Genomic DNA, 14,709 nt, shown 5'->3' with positions numbered 1-14,709 from the left:
TTGGGAAGGAAAAACCTTGTTTGCTGATTTAGAGTCCTTAAAACAGCGGGATATGCGCTTTTCCTTCTGTTGGATCCCTGCTTTTGTGCTTGTTAATGTACATAATATGGCTATTATGGCCTCTAGTGCTCCCATGCACTACCAATGGCCTCAGCACCTAACTTTGTAATGCTCTGTTTTCTGGTTGTTTTATCAAAAAAAAAAAAGAGTTAAGTGTGGACTGTATGTAGGAAACAACTTTGAGGCCATCGCCATTTTTGGAAATGAGTTTGTAGCTTTTGCCTTGAGATTCGTGACTGGTTTGCTTTCTTGAAATCATAGTGTATTTAATTTATTTGAGTCCTTCAAATGTCTGTCTGTGGCACCCTCTCTAAATAGTCCACCATTGGCATAAAAAGGGATCACATTCCAAATATCTCCATTCAATAAAATGAAGTAATAGCTAATCTATATATATATATAAAACCGAAACTTTTGAAGCTCCCACAATATTCCACGCTAGCATTATTTATAAAAATAAAATTATTAAAAATAAATAAAACCCTAAACACCGTAATTATGTCTAACCCAATATCTATTTCTCACGTCAGCATTATTTATAAAAATAAAATTATTAAAAATAAATAAAACCCTAAACACCGTAATTATGTCTAACCCAATATCTATTTCTCCCCAAAACAAACCCAATAATCTTCAGCTTCTAAACAATTCTCGATACAAAAACCTATTTCTCAGTCTCTATCTCTCCTTCAAACGCAAACTCAGCCCAACAAACACTGCAAGACCCATACCCTTCTCTCTCTTTCTCAATCTCTCTACCCTTCTCCTTCCCCAAAACCCAAACGCCAATCAGATCTAACAGACCGCCTCTCATGGGACATTGGGACAAATCAAGTTTCAGAGACTAAAACAATTCCATTGGAGAGAGGCTACAATTATTTCTCTTAATGGGTTTTCACCAGAATCATCTAGCCGTTGGGGGGACGATATGGTATGTTAGGTTTGGTTTTTGATTTTGTTATTAATCTTGATTTGCGTTGCTTTAAATTTTTAGATCCCACACCCTCCTTTTCTCAGCCTCTTCGTTTATCAAGTTCCAAAATCAACCAAAGCCTCAACTTTGAACATACCCATTTGTATATCAAATTGAGGCATACTTCAATTTTATTTTCTATGTATATTTAAAAATTTTGGGGTTAATTCTTCTGTGTTTTTTCGTTTGGCTATTGAGTTTGAGTTTATGGTCTGCAATTTTTTGTATTTTTAGTTGTTGTCGTTGGTTTTGGAGAAAAACTCAGAAATTAGGCCCACTCTGTGATTTCTTTTTACCAACGTCAGAGACCAGTCTTTCTCAAACACTATTACCAGTAAGTTTTCTAATTTTGTTTTATAAGTTTTCCTGTTAAATATGATTTAGGGTTTTGTTTTGGAGTGTTTTCTCTTTTAAATTAATGGGTTTGGAGCCTGTAGTGGGTTTTGTTAATTTCAATCAAAACTTTGTCTTAATGTGAAGATAGTTTTAAATTTACATTTCAGATTAGTTTTTACTGTTGTATAGCTTCTTTTTTTTTTTTTTCCTTCCTTCATGCTGTATAGTTTCTTCTCCTGCTTTTGCGCCGTTCCTTCCCTGCAATAACAAAAGTTCCATTCTTACATTGTTTATGCCTTAATACTTCTATATTGTTCACTGTTGTTAAGATTCCATCTTCCTAATTAATTTCTGATTTCTTATTTTCATTCTTTTTTGTCTTTTTCTCCAATTGCAGTATACCGTGTTTTTTGTACCAGACATTGGGTCTTATGCCAAAAATAATAATTGAATCAGGGTTAAAGGTACCCTGATTTCCCATTTTATTTTTCCAATTTCTAGGGATCTGTTTGGTCAATAATTGTTTTTTGGTTAGAATATTTTTCCCTATACTTTGTGAGATTTTAAAGTTTTCTTTATTTAGGTTATGGTTTTGTCATTGGAAGAGGATTTGTTTCAATTTCTTTATGCCATCTTTTTCATTCAATTTTAAGTTTTGTCATAGGATGTTCTAAGCATCCTAAGACTTTTATATCAACATGAGTTGCAAGTGCTGTAATATATGTGATTCCAATTTTGAATCAAACTATAATTCTTTCCTAATGTTGGTTGCGAAATTTCAGTTATAGAGATAGGGTTTTTTAGGTAGATTCTTGCTTACATCTGTCTTTGTTGATGTCATTTTTTTCCATCTTTTCATTTCCTATGTCTTTGTCCAATTGAAGAAAATTGAAGTGCAAATTGCAATTCATTTGCCTCTTTGTTAGATTTCTGCTTTGTTCAATGTAGCCTTATTTTTGGAATACAAGATTGATTGAAAATTGAGACTGCCATGAGTATTCTTTTTGATAGGTGCATTAAAAATCTTCTAATTATAAGTTAATGAATCTGAGTCCTAATTTTAAGTAATGGGTGTGATTGTTGTATTATATACAAAAAATAAAATAAAATAAATAAAGGTCATGAACAAGGAAAATATTTGGAGTTGAGAAATTCAAAATGCAAACCTTTACAGGATATTGCCAACTTTTAAAAAACTAAATATCAGGAAAGATATTAATTTGTTGTGGTTGGTCTCTCACTTCTTTCCTTTTTAAAAGTTCATGTTGTTCAAGTATTAGGAAAGTTGTTAATTTGTTTAATAAATAAAAAAGAATAGCATAATATGAACGTATATACTCCATTCTAATTTGATCATAGATTGATCAAATTAGTTGGTGTTTGTTTGCAATGCATCTATGATTTTGTAAATTTTATAGACCCAAAAAAGGAGACTAAACCTGCATTTAGAATTCATCTCTATCTAAACTGCACTATGATTATTACACAATCATTGATTTAACTCTCTCCTTTTTTGATTTTGTGTAGGTGATTTTGTAGATTTCCATGCACCAATGTATATCTTACATGTTGCTTATCACGAACCAAGAACTTATGCTACAAATAATAAAATAATGTTATGAACAATGTTAATGTTGTAGCTTCACTGATGGTATGTACTTAAAATGATTTCAAGCAGCTTCATTGATGGCATGTACTTAAATGATTTCAAGCAATTGCTTCAAATATTGAACCTTACTGTATTTTAAAATTTTTCCATAGAGAATGGCTTGGCTAAGCCTAATAGAGAATGGCTTGGCTAAGCCTAATAGCACTGCTTCGAATAGTTATGTATTACTTTCAACCCAACATTTGGTGTTTTTGAAATTGATTGTATGTCTTGCTTAAGATGTATACAAAGAGTTTATGAAATTTGCTTTTAATTGTTTATAGAGATAGTTGAAACTGAAATATATAGGCATTTCGTTTTATTCCTTTCAAATAGACACTCTTTCAAACTACTACTATTATTTGCATGTACTTAAGATGTATCTAAAGGAAATTAGATGCATCTGACACAAATATATGTTGCTGCAAATGATCTCCTCAACAGTTTCCAAGAAGCCAGCATAATCAAAATTGGGGGCCATAAAAAGTAGATAAGCAGAGATACTTAGACTATTTGTCAGCTGTTTCTTTTCAAAGTTTTGAATATTGTGTTTATGAGTTGCTTCTTATAAGAGATAGTGGCATAGTGCCCCATGTGTTTATGTGGCATATTATTCCCTGGCAGCAAATGCATGGTCTTGCTAATGTTGTCATGAAATTATTTACTCATTTAAATATTCATGTTATCAATAAAATTTTTTATATGATTTATATTGGTGGTAGACTATAAATTGATTTGCAATTGAGCATTATGTGACTTCATATTATGCCCAAATTTGTGTATGAGCTATTGGAATGTTGGCAATAATTTTTTCATCGACATAGAGAAACCAAGGTGTGATTTTTATGTGTTATGTGAAACACCCTACATTTATAATCAAAGAACATATTTTGCGCACTTTGTATGATTATTTGTAATTGTTATTTAATCAACTATCCCGTGCATCACACGGGTTAGCAACTAGTACTTCTAAATCTGGAGTTGTAAAGCTTTGAATGCAAGCGCATTAGCAAAATGTATTAGTCACAATTACGTTGTGCAATTGTTGGCACATCTTCAAGGGCCATGAATTTATATTAAGAACAAAATATAGTGAATTTGGCTAGAAAAAGTACCCAACTTCAAAGAACTTGAAACAAGGGACATACTATAGTTGATTGAGTGCACCACACTAACAGTAATACACATATCAGTAAAATAAAATCAATTTAATCAAGGCCTTACAAACATGTTCAACGTTAAATAAACTAATAAGTTCTAAACAAACAAAAAAAAAAAAAAAAAGGCGACGACAAAACAAAGTAATGTCACTTGTAGCAATCATTAAAGAGATGTTCTCATCTTCATCCAAAACTACACTAAACTCCTTGCACGTGCTACAGAACACAGTGGCTTGCCAAAAAAAAAATCTCATGATCTATTAATCACACCAATAGATAATCTATATCATAATTCTTGTAATTGTCAATCATACTAAAATTATAGGCATGCATAAAATAATTTGTTAATGGTAAGCTATAGGTACCACCACCACACAAAGTTCAAACCCATGGAATCTAATGACTAGCATTGCTGCCATCCCTTGCAAAATAATTGGACGCAATACTTGATGCCTACCATTTCCAAGTAAAATTGAAATAGAGTAAGCACCGCGCAAAAAAGAAATAAGAGTAACTAGAACCATGACAAATGCAGGGCATATTACTACACTAAAGTCGTGGCGTAGGCTTCCTTTGGCATAACAATGATAGTTAATTCTCAAACTTTGATTTTCAATGAAACCACTTCGATTCTTTCCTTCAAAGTTAACTTCTTCTCAACTAAAATACTAAATGGAGACTATGAATTTGAACGTCTAACATGGACAAATGCTAACCATTTTGTAATTTTGTTAGCAATCTGATAGTTGTTTGTGCCACTAATTTTGAATCAGCAGAACAATTTTGCTTAAATGCAGAAGAAACTTGACCCGACCCGCAACCCAATTGACCCAAACCCCTTTTTAATCCTCTTAAAATTACCCATTTGACCCACAACCTGTTTGACCCGATTGGACATAATACGTTAAATATTGTAATACATTCACTGTTACACATTTTGTAGACACTCCAGTCGTATTTAAAAAAAAAACAATTACAGTAGAAATTATAAAGCACAATTTTAAAAGAGTATGTATAGAGCGTATATCAATGAGTTTGTAATAATCATTAGTGGACATAAAAATTAAGGGAAATGTTAACAAATGCCCTAAGAGTATTAGTTTAAGAATTTTTAGAAAAATTTTATTGGGAGAATGGTAAAACAATGAATGTTGTTGACTACTTTTTATATTTCTTATAGGTGTCAACGGATAAAGTCTCTAATAGTTGAAGAATAAGAGAATCGGAGTTTAATTCCAGCCTACATAAAAAACTGATTAGTATCTTAGTTTAATGATAAAAAGTTATCATCAAAAGCGAACGTCATAAATTAAAACTTTCTCAAAAATAATTCCTATTATGATTTATTAATAATTACTTTAACAACATTCCTTAACGTGACCCAAAAACTAATATCGAGCTTAAATACACTATGCCTCTAAAGCCCAAAAAAACAAAGAGTACATATTATGAGATATCTTTGATTTCATTGGGATGGAAAAAATTGCCAAACAGACTATTTGTGTAAAAAAATTAGGCACGTGGCACATTTTCAAAGTTATTTAGTAAGTTAGACTGTTTTTGAAAGTCGAGTTTGGCAAACTCGACTTTGGGCTGAAAAACGAGCACTATAGTGGCGTTTTTTTAGTGGCTATTGCAGCGTTTATAGAAAACGCCGCTATAGGAAACCTATAGTGGCGTTTTTGACAAACGCCACTAAAAAAAACGCCACTATTGTGTCTGTATTCCAGCCCAAAGTCGAGTTTGCCAAACTCGACTTTCAAAAACAGTCTAACTAACTAAATAAGTCTGAACGCGTACTGTCCGGCTAAAATTTTTCAGAATTTTCACTGTTTGGCAAATTTTGCCCATTGGGATGCAAAAAGGATGGGCATTGGTCCTCAATCCAGACAAGACAACACCACCCTCCCGATGCATAGCAAATTTGGCCAATTCTGTAGCCACAACATTTTACAAGCTTTGGCCACTTAAAAGGAATAAAGAAAAAAATACAATTCAGGGCTCGTTCGGGATGAGGGAATAAAATAGAATAGAAATGAATGAAAAGAATAATTTTATAATATTCTTTTCTTCTCTTATTTGGGAGTTTTAATGAAAGGAATGAAAAACTCATCTTCTTGTTTTTGAAAGTTTAAGTGGGAGGGAATGAAATAAGTAGGAGGAAACACTTATTCCTCTCTATTCCCTTAAAACCTCAAATTTTCAACCCTCCCGAAATTAGAAGAAATAGGAAGAAATGAAATTAGATTTAATGATTTTTTTACTAAAACTTCCAAAATATCCCTATATATTCAACTCTTTATTTTAAAATAGAAATCTAATAGTAATATTGTTATAAAATGATTTCATTTCATTCCCTTTATATTACTTCCAAACAAGATTATTTACCTTCCATTCCTTTATTTTAAAACATCCACCAAGATTATTCCATTTCATTTCTTTCTTTTCCGTTCACCTCTAGTCAATCCATAGCCTCAGTCTCCACTCCCTTCAGGTCTTCCAACAGCAAACCATTTTCACTTATCAGAAGGACGCACAGACTCGATCATCACATTTCCACACACCATTTCATCATTAACTAGCTTAGCTATATCTTTCAGACATTTCCACAAACACCTGCCTTGCACTGCACAATCAACATTGATGTCACATTCACATATACCGCCAGAGCTAATCACCAATATACTGTCCCATTTACCAGTCAAGTCTCTCGCACGCTTCCTCTGCGTTTCAAGGCAATGGTACGACCTCATCAGCGACTCGGGTTTCATCAAGAAGCACCTCAATCGCTCCGTCGAGACCAACAGAGACCGCACCATCATCCTCCTTGAACACGACGGCTCGCATTGCGGAAATGGCTTCTCCTTCAATTTCGACGACGACGAAGATCAGTTCTGCAACGCCGTGAAAATGTACCCGCCTTTACAACACTGCGACATCTTGGACTGTTGCGACGGCTTGGTTTGCCTTCTTAAGGGGCGCGAAGAGGTCGTGATTTGGAATCCATTGCTAAGGAAGTACAGGAAATTGCCGAGCGAAAAACCTAAAGGTGTTATGGATTTTTGGTTTTCCCAATTTGCATTCTGTCACGATCACCAGAACGATGACTATAAGGTGTTGAGGCTTTTTCAACACAAGTACTTGCCTATAGAAATCAAGGTATATAGTCTTAAATCACAGCGTTGGAAAAAAGTTGAAGAACAATGGCCAAACAAGGAGATATGTCATTGGGAGTCGGCGTCTTTTAATGGAGTTGTGCATTGGTTAGTTTCTGATTTTGGCGTGCTGGATAAGGAGTCGCTTCTTGCTTTTGACCTTGCCTCTGAGAAATTCAAGCTCTATACGACGCCGGTTTCACCAGATTTTGATCAGGAAACTCGCTTGGAAGCGTTGGGAGGATACCTCTGTTTTGTTGTGAATGTTTACGGAGAGTATAATGATGTTTGGGTTATGAAAGAATATGGGGTTGAGAGTTCTTGGACTCAGATTTATAAAATTGAGAAAGTTGCAGTGCCTTGGGATTTTGAGTATTACAAGCCTCTTATGTTTTCCAAGAATGGCAAGAAGGTTCTGTTGGAGGAGCACTGGAATCACAATCCATTTCCTATTGAGTATGACATAGAAAAGATACATAGCAAGAATCTTATTTGGTATGACATAGAAAAGAAACAAGGCAAGAGGGTTCAGAATTGGAGTTTTCCTGATGCATTTAGGACGGCAACTTGTATTGGGAGCCTTCTTCTCCTCGATGGTGATAATGTGATTGATCCTTGGCAGAGGTAAAATAAATGGAGTTTAATGAAATTGATTTTGTTTATTGATGTCATAATTTTAGATTGCATAACTATTTTGAAGACCAATCTACAGTTCTCGTTAAAAGTGTTAGTTAAGCGGTGGTTGTGGATGATGGCAAGAATTTTGTGAATTTTCTTGTATAACTTTAGATTGTTGTTCGAGTGGTATGCATTATATTTTGATCATGTGATATTGTAGAAGAATTTTGTGTAGACATCCTATTTGTTTTAATAAAATTTTGTTACTTATGAAAGAAAATTTTCATGTAGGGGCTCGGTTTCTAACACATGTTGGTCTTTATTTCTGTCAGGAATGCTAGTCCATCAGAGGGTCTTAATCTGTTGCTGAAAGCAGTGGATGAATTAGAAAATGAAATGCTAGAACGATAAAGAGGTGATTGTGGAATCAACTTTATCTTTCAAAAGTAATATTTAATATTGAGATTGTTGTGTTTATTAGTAGTTGTTTTTTGTTATGTATAAAAGAAGCTGGATTATACACGTCGTCTTAATAATTTAGCTGTTCTCTCATCTTGTCAATGTTATTATAGAAACTTATGAACTTATGTACTAAATAGTCCCATATTGTTGCATATATAATATGAGAAAGTTTATTCATGGAAGAATATAGTTGATTGCATACCTCTCTTGACCTGAGTAGGCAGATTATGCCTAAATGTTTGGTGAAAATACTATTTAAATTATATTAATTGTTTTGCCAGTTACTAAGCAACTTTAGTGGCACATGCAGACTTAGATTTCTCAAATTTTGGTTACTTAAAAAAAAAAAAAAAAAAAAGATTTCTCAAAATTTGGTGTTGATATTTAGTTTGATTTACGGAGTAAGTACTAATTGTATTTAGGAAACAACTTTTAGGCCTTCTCTTTTTTGGAGATGAGTTCGTAGCCTCTGCCTTGAGATTTATGTTTGGTTTGTTTTCTTAAAATCTTAGTGTATCTGTTTTCTAAACTAGGGGATGTGAATGACTTTTAAGGATTCAAGGTTCTGTCAACTAAATGAATGTATAAGTGTCTATCCATGGTTTTGATTGGGGCCAAATTAGGTCTTTCATTGCCTTTCTTCTGGCAAACTATCGATGTGTGTGTGTATATATATATATATATATATATACACACACTGCCATTAGTCTGTTAGTGACATTTCTAGTGGAGAGATAGCCCAGAAAGCTGCTTGAGAAGTACAGAGGGGAGGTCAAGAGGAAAAAGCATTTTATTTAAGAGAATTTTTCACCTGGAAAATTAAATGCTCTGCTGAACTGTTACCCTGAATTGTTCACTTTTTGATAAGTTACACTGAACTGTTCATAAACGGCATGAAATTTTAAGCATTGGTATCATTATTAATGTTTATTATCAGTTGGATAATAAGTGGAGCATAGATTAGCTTACTGTGGCTTGGGTTTGGAGTGATAAGATTGAGAGCTCTAGGTTCTTTGGTTTTGAGGAGGTTCTGCCTCTGCCTCTGCTCTGGTGCTTCTTTTAGCTGAAAATGACAACCACAACCAAACAAGAAAATGAGTCAGTCAGTTTCAGTGGAAAATTAAATCACTTATTATAAGTCTAGCATTAAAAGTAATAAAAAATAAAAAAGTGATTGAATTCTATGTAATTATTTAATTAACCCCTTGCATCCACCAGAGTCATGTCATTGACTATGTGGGGGCTGTTTTTTAGGTCATTGTGGGAGAAGTTGAGCAAGATTGATGAGGTTGAGAGTTACTTTCCGAAAAGTTCTGTGTGACATATTTGAGTATCTTATAGATTAATAATTTAAGGGTTACCCTTTATCTTTACTCATCGAAATAAAGGGTAAGTTCTGAGATGGATACATAAAGTTATGAAGTTCCTAGCTATTTACAACTTTTTTCTTGTGACATCGAAATAGTTGTTTTACAAGGAAGTCTGCAGAGAATTTATCTTCTTAGATCATATTCATAGATACTTTTGTTGTGTTTGGTTGATGGTGTTAGATTGGCTCCTTAAGGTTAAGTATGTAATGGACTTGATCAGTATGTTATGGGTTGCTATTGCCTCTGGCATGTAAGCTTCTTGTGCCTGAATGGGATGATTTGAAAACCTTCAGTTTATCTTATGTTGGCCAGAAGAATTTTTGAAGAATGACTCAAGAACTTTTCTTTTTCTATTTAACTTTTGGAAAGTTTGAGGACTTTCTTATAAATGAAAATATTTGCTCAAGGTGGTGCCTTAGGCCAATGGCCTTTGGACCAGTGTCATCTCTTCTAAGAATGGGAGTGGTGGGTTATGTCATTGGTCTGCATCCCATATATGTATGAGTTGCTTACCTAATCAAAACTATTAAAAGTGGTGTTTTAGATAATTTCTTCTTAGCTTGTCTTTGTCCTTTAAAGGTTGTGTCTTATTTTACCAACTTTGATTTTGCTGATCTCTAAATAATTAAATTTAGTGATATTTCTGATAATATTTCTTGAGTAATATCATGGTAATTAGTTGGCCTAAGTCATTATAATGGTGCTGACTTATGGTCATGGAAAATAACCTGCAATAAAATTAGTGCTTTGGGAAATTTATATTAAGCCTTTTTAGATAATTTGGGAGAATTTATTGAAGAGAATGTAACATAGTATTTCTGGTACTTTGCATTCAATGCATAAAGCTTCTTTAATTAATTCTTGTGTATATTTATCATTGGGGTTATGAGCTTTTGTATATACTTTGTTCTTTTATGAGATTTTGTATGTACTTTGTTCTTTTATGAGCTTTTGATTATATATTTTTTGTATGCATATGAGGAGCCTTGAAACTAACAATAGAAAATGTGTTAACAATTTCATAAACTTATCAGCTTGAACAATTACGAGAAAGCTATTGATGTCTATTGTTGCATTTTTTACTATTTTTCCTTTTTTGTTGTAGCATGGGTCTTATGCTTCAATGGGTGGATGTTCATTAATTTTAATTTTTTTAGTTGGTGTTTCTGTCTCATGCTAATATCTCTCATATTTTTACAGCATACTGGATGCAACATTTGGTTTTATAAGAAAATTGTTAGAGAGTACTCTGGTGGAAGAATTTCAATGACTGTCAATTGTTCACTTATACATGGCATGTATCTACAAGTCTCTGGAGTTTGCAATTCACTAACACCAAATCTGATTCGTAATCATCTCATGGAGTTATTGATTACAACTCCAAGGTGAGGTTATTGGTTGGTATTGGAACCATTGCTGATTTTTTTTAATAGATAAACCGTAGCTGGCTAAGTTCAATATTTCATGCTTTTACAACTCTTTGGCTTTTCCATCTTCAGAAGGGTTCAAATTTGATTTTAATGTTGCTTGATATATGGAGAATGATTGTGCTCTGTACTGTTAGGAATCAATTTGGATAGGAGTAGGTCTTTGTGTAGAGGCTCAAGTTGCTTATGTAATAACTGACATATCTGCATAGTGTGAGCAGGCTTTCACTAATGCTCTATTGAAGATTTTTCATTTTTACATGAGCTAAATTTTTTGAATTTTCATTTTTACACAAGCTAAATTTTTTGTTGAGAAATGTCAGTAAATTTCTTTCAAATAGACATGGTTAGCATTCGCATCAGTCCCTTTAAAATTTTCTGTCTATTTTACACTAAAAACTTACTTTTTCTATTTTACACAATCACTTTTCAAAAACACCTACATCATATTATTTATCCAAAAAATTTATTTCAATATAATATTCATTTTTCATCAATTTTATTACTCTTTCAACCTTTTCTCTCCACCTCTCTCTCACAACTACTACCACTGGCCACTGCCACAACCACCACCACCACTACAACCACCACAAGACATATAATACCATATCAGACATGTTGAAGCAGACCCCAAATCATGACTTATAGCGACACAAACAACAAATCCAAGGAAATCTCAAACCAAATCCACCAAACCCATCTAAATTTCCGATTCACAAAACCCAAATACATTTGAAATCAAAATCCAAACCAATCACATGCAAGCAACATCAAATCTTAACAACCAAATCTAAATCCCCAAACCCATAGATTAAACAAATAGAATATAAACTCCCAAACCCTTAGATCAAATAAAGAGAAAATAGAAGAACGTCAATAACCATTGCCATAAACCACTGTGGGTGTGGTCATTGGGGTTCAATTGTGACTTAACTTAGTGCAAAGCAAATAAAGAGGGCAAGATTGAACAAAAGTGGGTGAGATCGGAGAGGCTTTGCAACGAGGAATGAAGGAAAACTATGGTGGTAGTGGCAAGTGGGGAGTGATGGTAAGAAAGGATTGGCCATAGAAGCTTTGAGAGAGGGAAATTGAGAGAAAAAGAGAGAGTGAGTCTCTGAGATGAGAGAAAGAGAAAGAGTTAGAGTGACAGTTCCACTGAGGGGAGAGAGAAAAAAAGAATAAAACATTATTTACACAACTACAATAAATAATGTATATTTACACGGATACTGTAGTAAATGTGTAAACATTTATACACCCATTGATGTGGGCAGTTTTTTAGGGAAAATGTGTAAATTTGACCATTTTTTGTATAATAAACACACTAGTGTGATTGCTCTTAACCCCTATATTTCCTTCTTATTTGTGTTTCTATTTTTCCCTTGTTTATTTATTTATTTTTTATAAGTGTTTATATTTTTCCCTTGTTGGATGACCAGTTTTGGTTTATTTATTCATTCATCTAGTTTTTAGAACAATGGAATACCAATTGATGCATTTTTAACATCTATTACATGTGTATATATATATATATATATATATATATATACAACATGTTGATTTTTGAACTCTAGTTGTTCATACGTAAGAGTCTCCAAACATGCTTTTCAATGGCGTTTGCAATCACCATATATCAATTATGAGTCTCAACCACAGCGGGCATTGTAGTCCCAAAATTGTTCAATATTTCTTGTTTCAACAACACATTGGTTTCACATTTTATGGATGGTTAGAAATTTTGATTTCATGCTGCCTTGAGAAATGGGAATGGCTGTAGCTTTTTTTTTTTTTTTTTCCCTCTAAAATCAATTTAGGAATTTGGTGTTTACTTTGCCATGGGAGGGTCTATTCATAGAGGCTGAAGTTGCTAGAGTTAAAGCCACCCTAATAGCAACTTTGTGCCCAAAAAAAAAAAAAAAGATTGTAAAGATGTTAAGGTCTTTGGAATCAGCACCATTGAGAATTATTTCTTATCTTCTCATTGACTCCCTCCAATTCAGCAGCTATTGAACTCGCAAAATGTTTTATTATTTGATATTTGGCATCAACATCCTGTAGTAGTCTCCCATTTTCAAATATGTTTGTATGGATGATGATCATGTCACATCATCCGTACAAACAATATGTCATAACGTCCAAGAGCATGCCATCATTACTTGAGATAGATCAGAAGTGGAATCGAAAGGGAAAACAAGTTTTTGTGTGTGATTAGTGATAAATCTAGATCTAACATGTGTCATGTCATGGAATTTGGAAAATATGCAGTGATTGTGTGTGGTTGGTGTTGGTCATAGATCTTGCATATAAAAATGATAAAGAAAATTGTAACCTAACAGGAATTTTCATGGGATTGATAGGAATCTAAGATTGAACATAGTAATATGCATTAGAAAAATGTTTCTCTCCAAATTAATTTAGAGAGAAATCCTTTAGACTCCTCCGATATTTTTTTATTGGATGTGAATTTTGAAAATCTAACTATTAGATTGCATGTATTTATTATATCTTTATGATTTCAAAAAGATCAAAGATCAATAAGTATATCATCAATCACATGTTTATATTTTAAGTTTTTGTGGTATAAAATTATGCTGAAAAAATTATGCAACCTATATAGTACTGCACAAGTAATATAAATGCAGGGGTTCAGCCCCATAATAATTTTTTCTTATTGCTAAATCATCACACAACATTTGTCAAATCTAATCACTGGCATTCGAAATATATTTAGAGGATAAAAATAGACCCTTTTTAGTAATTTCAAAATGCTCTTTTAAAAGCAATTTAATCAAAATTGCAGGGAAACAAAAATGAAGCCTAATTAGAAATATTTCACTAATATAGAGCTAGTATTAAACCTTACATTTAAATTGTAGTATCATCTACTAGTTGCAATCACCACAAAGTCCATCAACCAGAAAGCAGGCACTATTTGAAATAATGGGTAGGACCTTCTTATCCTAAAAACAATGACAGCAGGTAGATGTACTTGAGAAGATCTTTCTCAATTTATACAGTAGTTGCACTATGCTCTGCTTTGTGGAGGCTAAAACGGAGAGATTTATGGGAGGGTCCATGTTTTTCTTTGTTGAGTCCAAAGCTTTTGAATTTTCTATCGAAGAAGGTGGTACTTTTTATTCATTACGTATTATTGTCACGCTTTGTCACTTTGGGGAAGGAGAATGCCAAGAGGCTGTTGTTTAACGTGGAAGAGTTGGCGTCTAAGCAATCACTTGTGCAGTTCTCTAGAACATTTAGGGAAGGAAATAAGATTTTTATTATTCAATTGGGGTCCAATGCTCATGGAAATTTTCTGCTTGTTTCTGAACTCATTCATGGACGATGAAGAGGGTCCTTAGTGATACCGGAAGGAAAATTAAGGAAAGGGTGGGGTGGTTTTGGTCTTCACCTAAGGAAGACATTAGAAGATTCTCTTCTCCGGCAAGGACATTCCGGGATTAGAAATAGTGAACCCAAGCATCCTGCTGTGGTGGTTCAGG

At 33.4% G+C, this 14,709-nt stretch overlaps 1 protein-coding gene across 1 annotated transcript; it reads left to right on the top strand.

Moving 5' to 3' along the window:
* Nucleotides 1-6,572: 6,572 nt before the first annotated feature.
* Nucleotides 6,573-11,473, top strand: LOC126726214 (F-box protein CPR1-like). The gene is made up of 3 exons (XM_050431422.1): nt 6,573-7,956; nt 8,283-8,365; nt 10,983-11,473. The coding sequence occupies exons 1-2, from the start codon at nt 6,821-6,823 to the stop codon at nt 8,359-8,361; spliced, it is 1,215 nt and encodes a 404-aa protein (XP_050287379.1). The 5' UTR covers nt 6,573-6,820; the 3' UTR covers nt 8,362-8,365; nt 10,983-11,473.
* The last annotated feature ends 3,236 nt before the right edge of the window (nt 11,474-14,709 follow it).

Source organism: Quercus robur, chromosome 5 (genome assembly GCF_932294415.1).
Source record: "Quercus robur chromosome 5, dhQueRobu3.1, whole genome shotgun sequence".
Classification (NCBI taxonomy): domain Eukaryota; kingdom Viridiplantae; phylum Streptophyta; class Magnoliopsida; order Fagales; family Fagaceae; genus Quercus; species Quercus robur.
Note: the sequence above shows the minus strand (reverse complement) of the source record. Positions and strands in the feature narration are given on the sequence as shown.

Excerpts from the sequence above, each read along its gene's own strand:
- LOC126726214 (XM_050431422.1), top strand. The coding sequence starts at position 6,821 with ATGTCACATTCACATATACCGCCAGAGCTAATCACCAATATACTGTCC. Across the intron at positions 7,957-8,282 it reads GTGATTGATCCTTGGCAGAG|GAATGCTAGTCCATCAGAGG; the intron begins GTAAAATAAATG and ends TATTTCTGTCAG.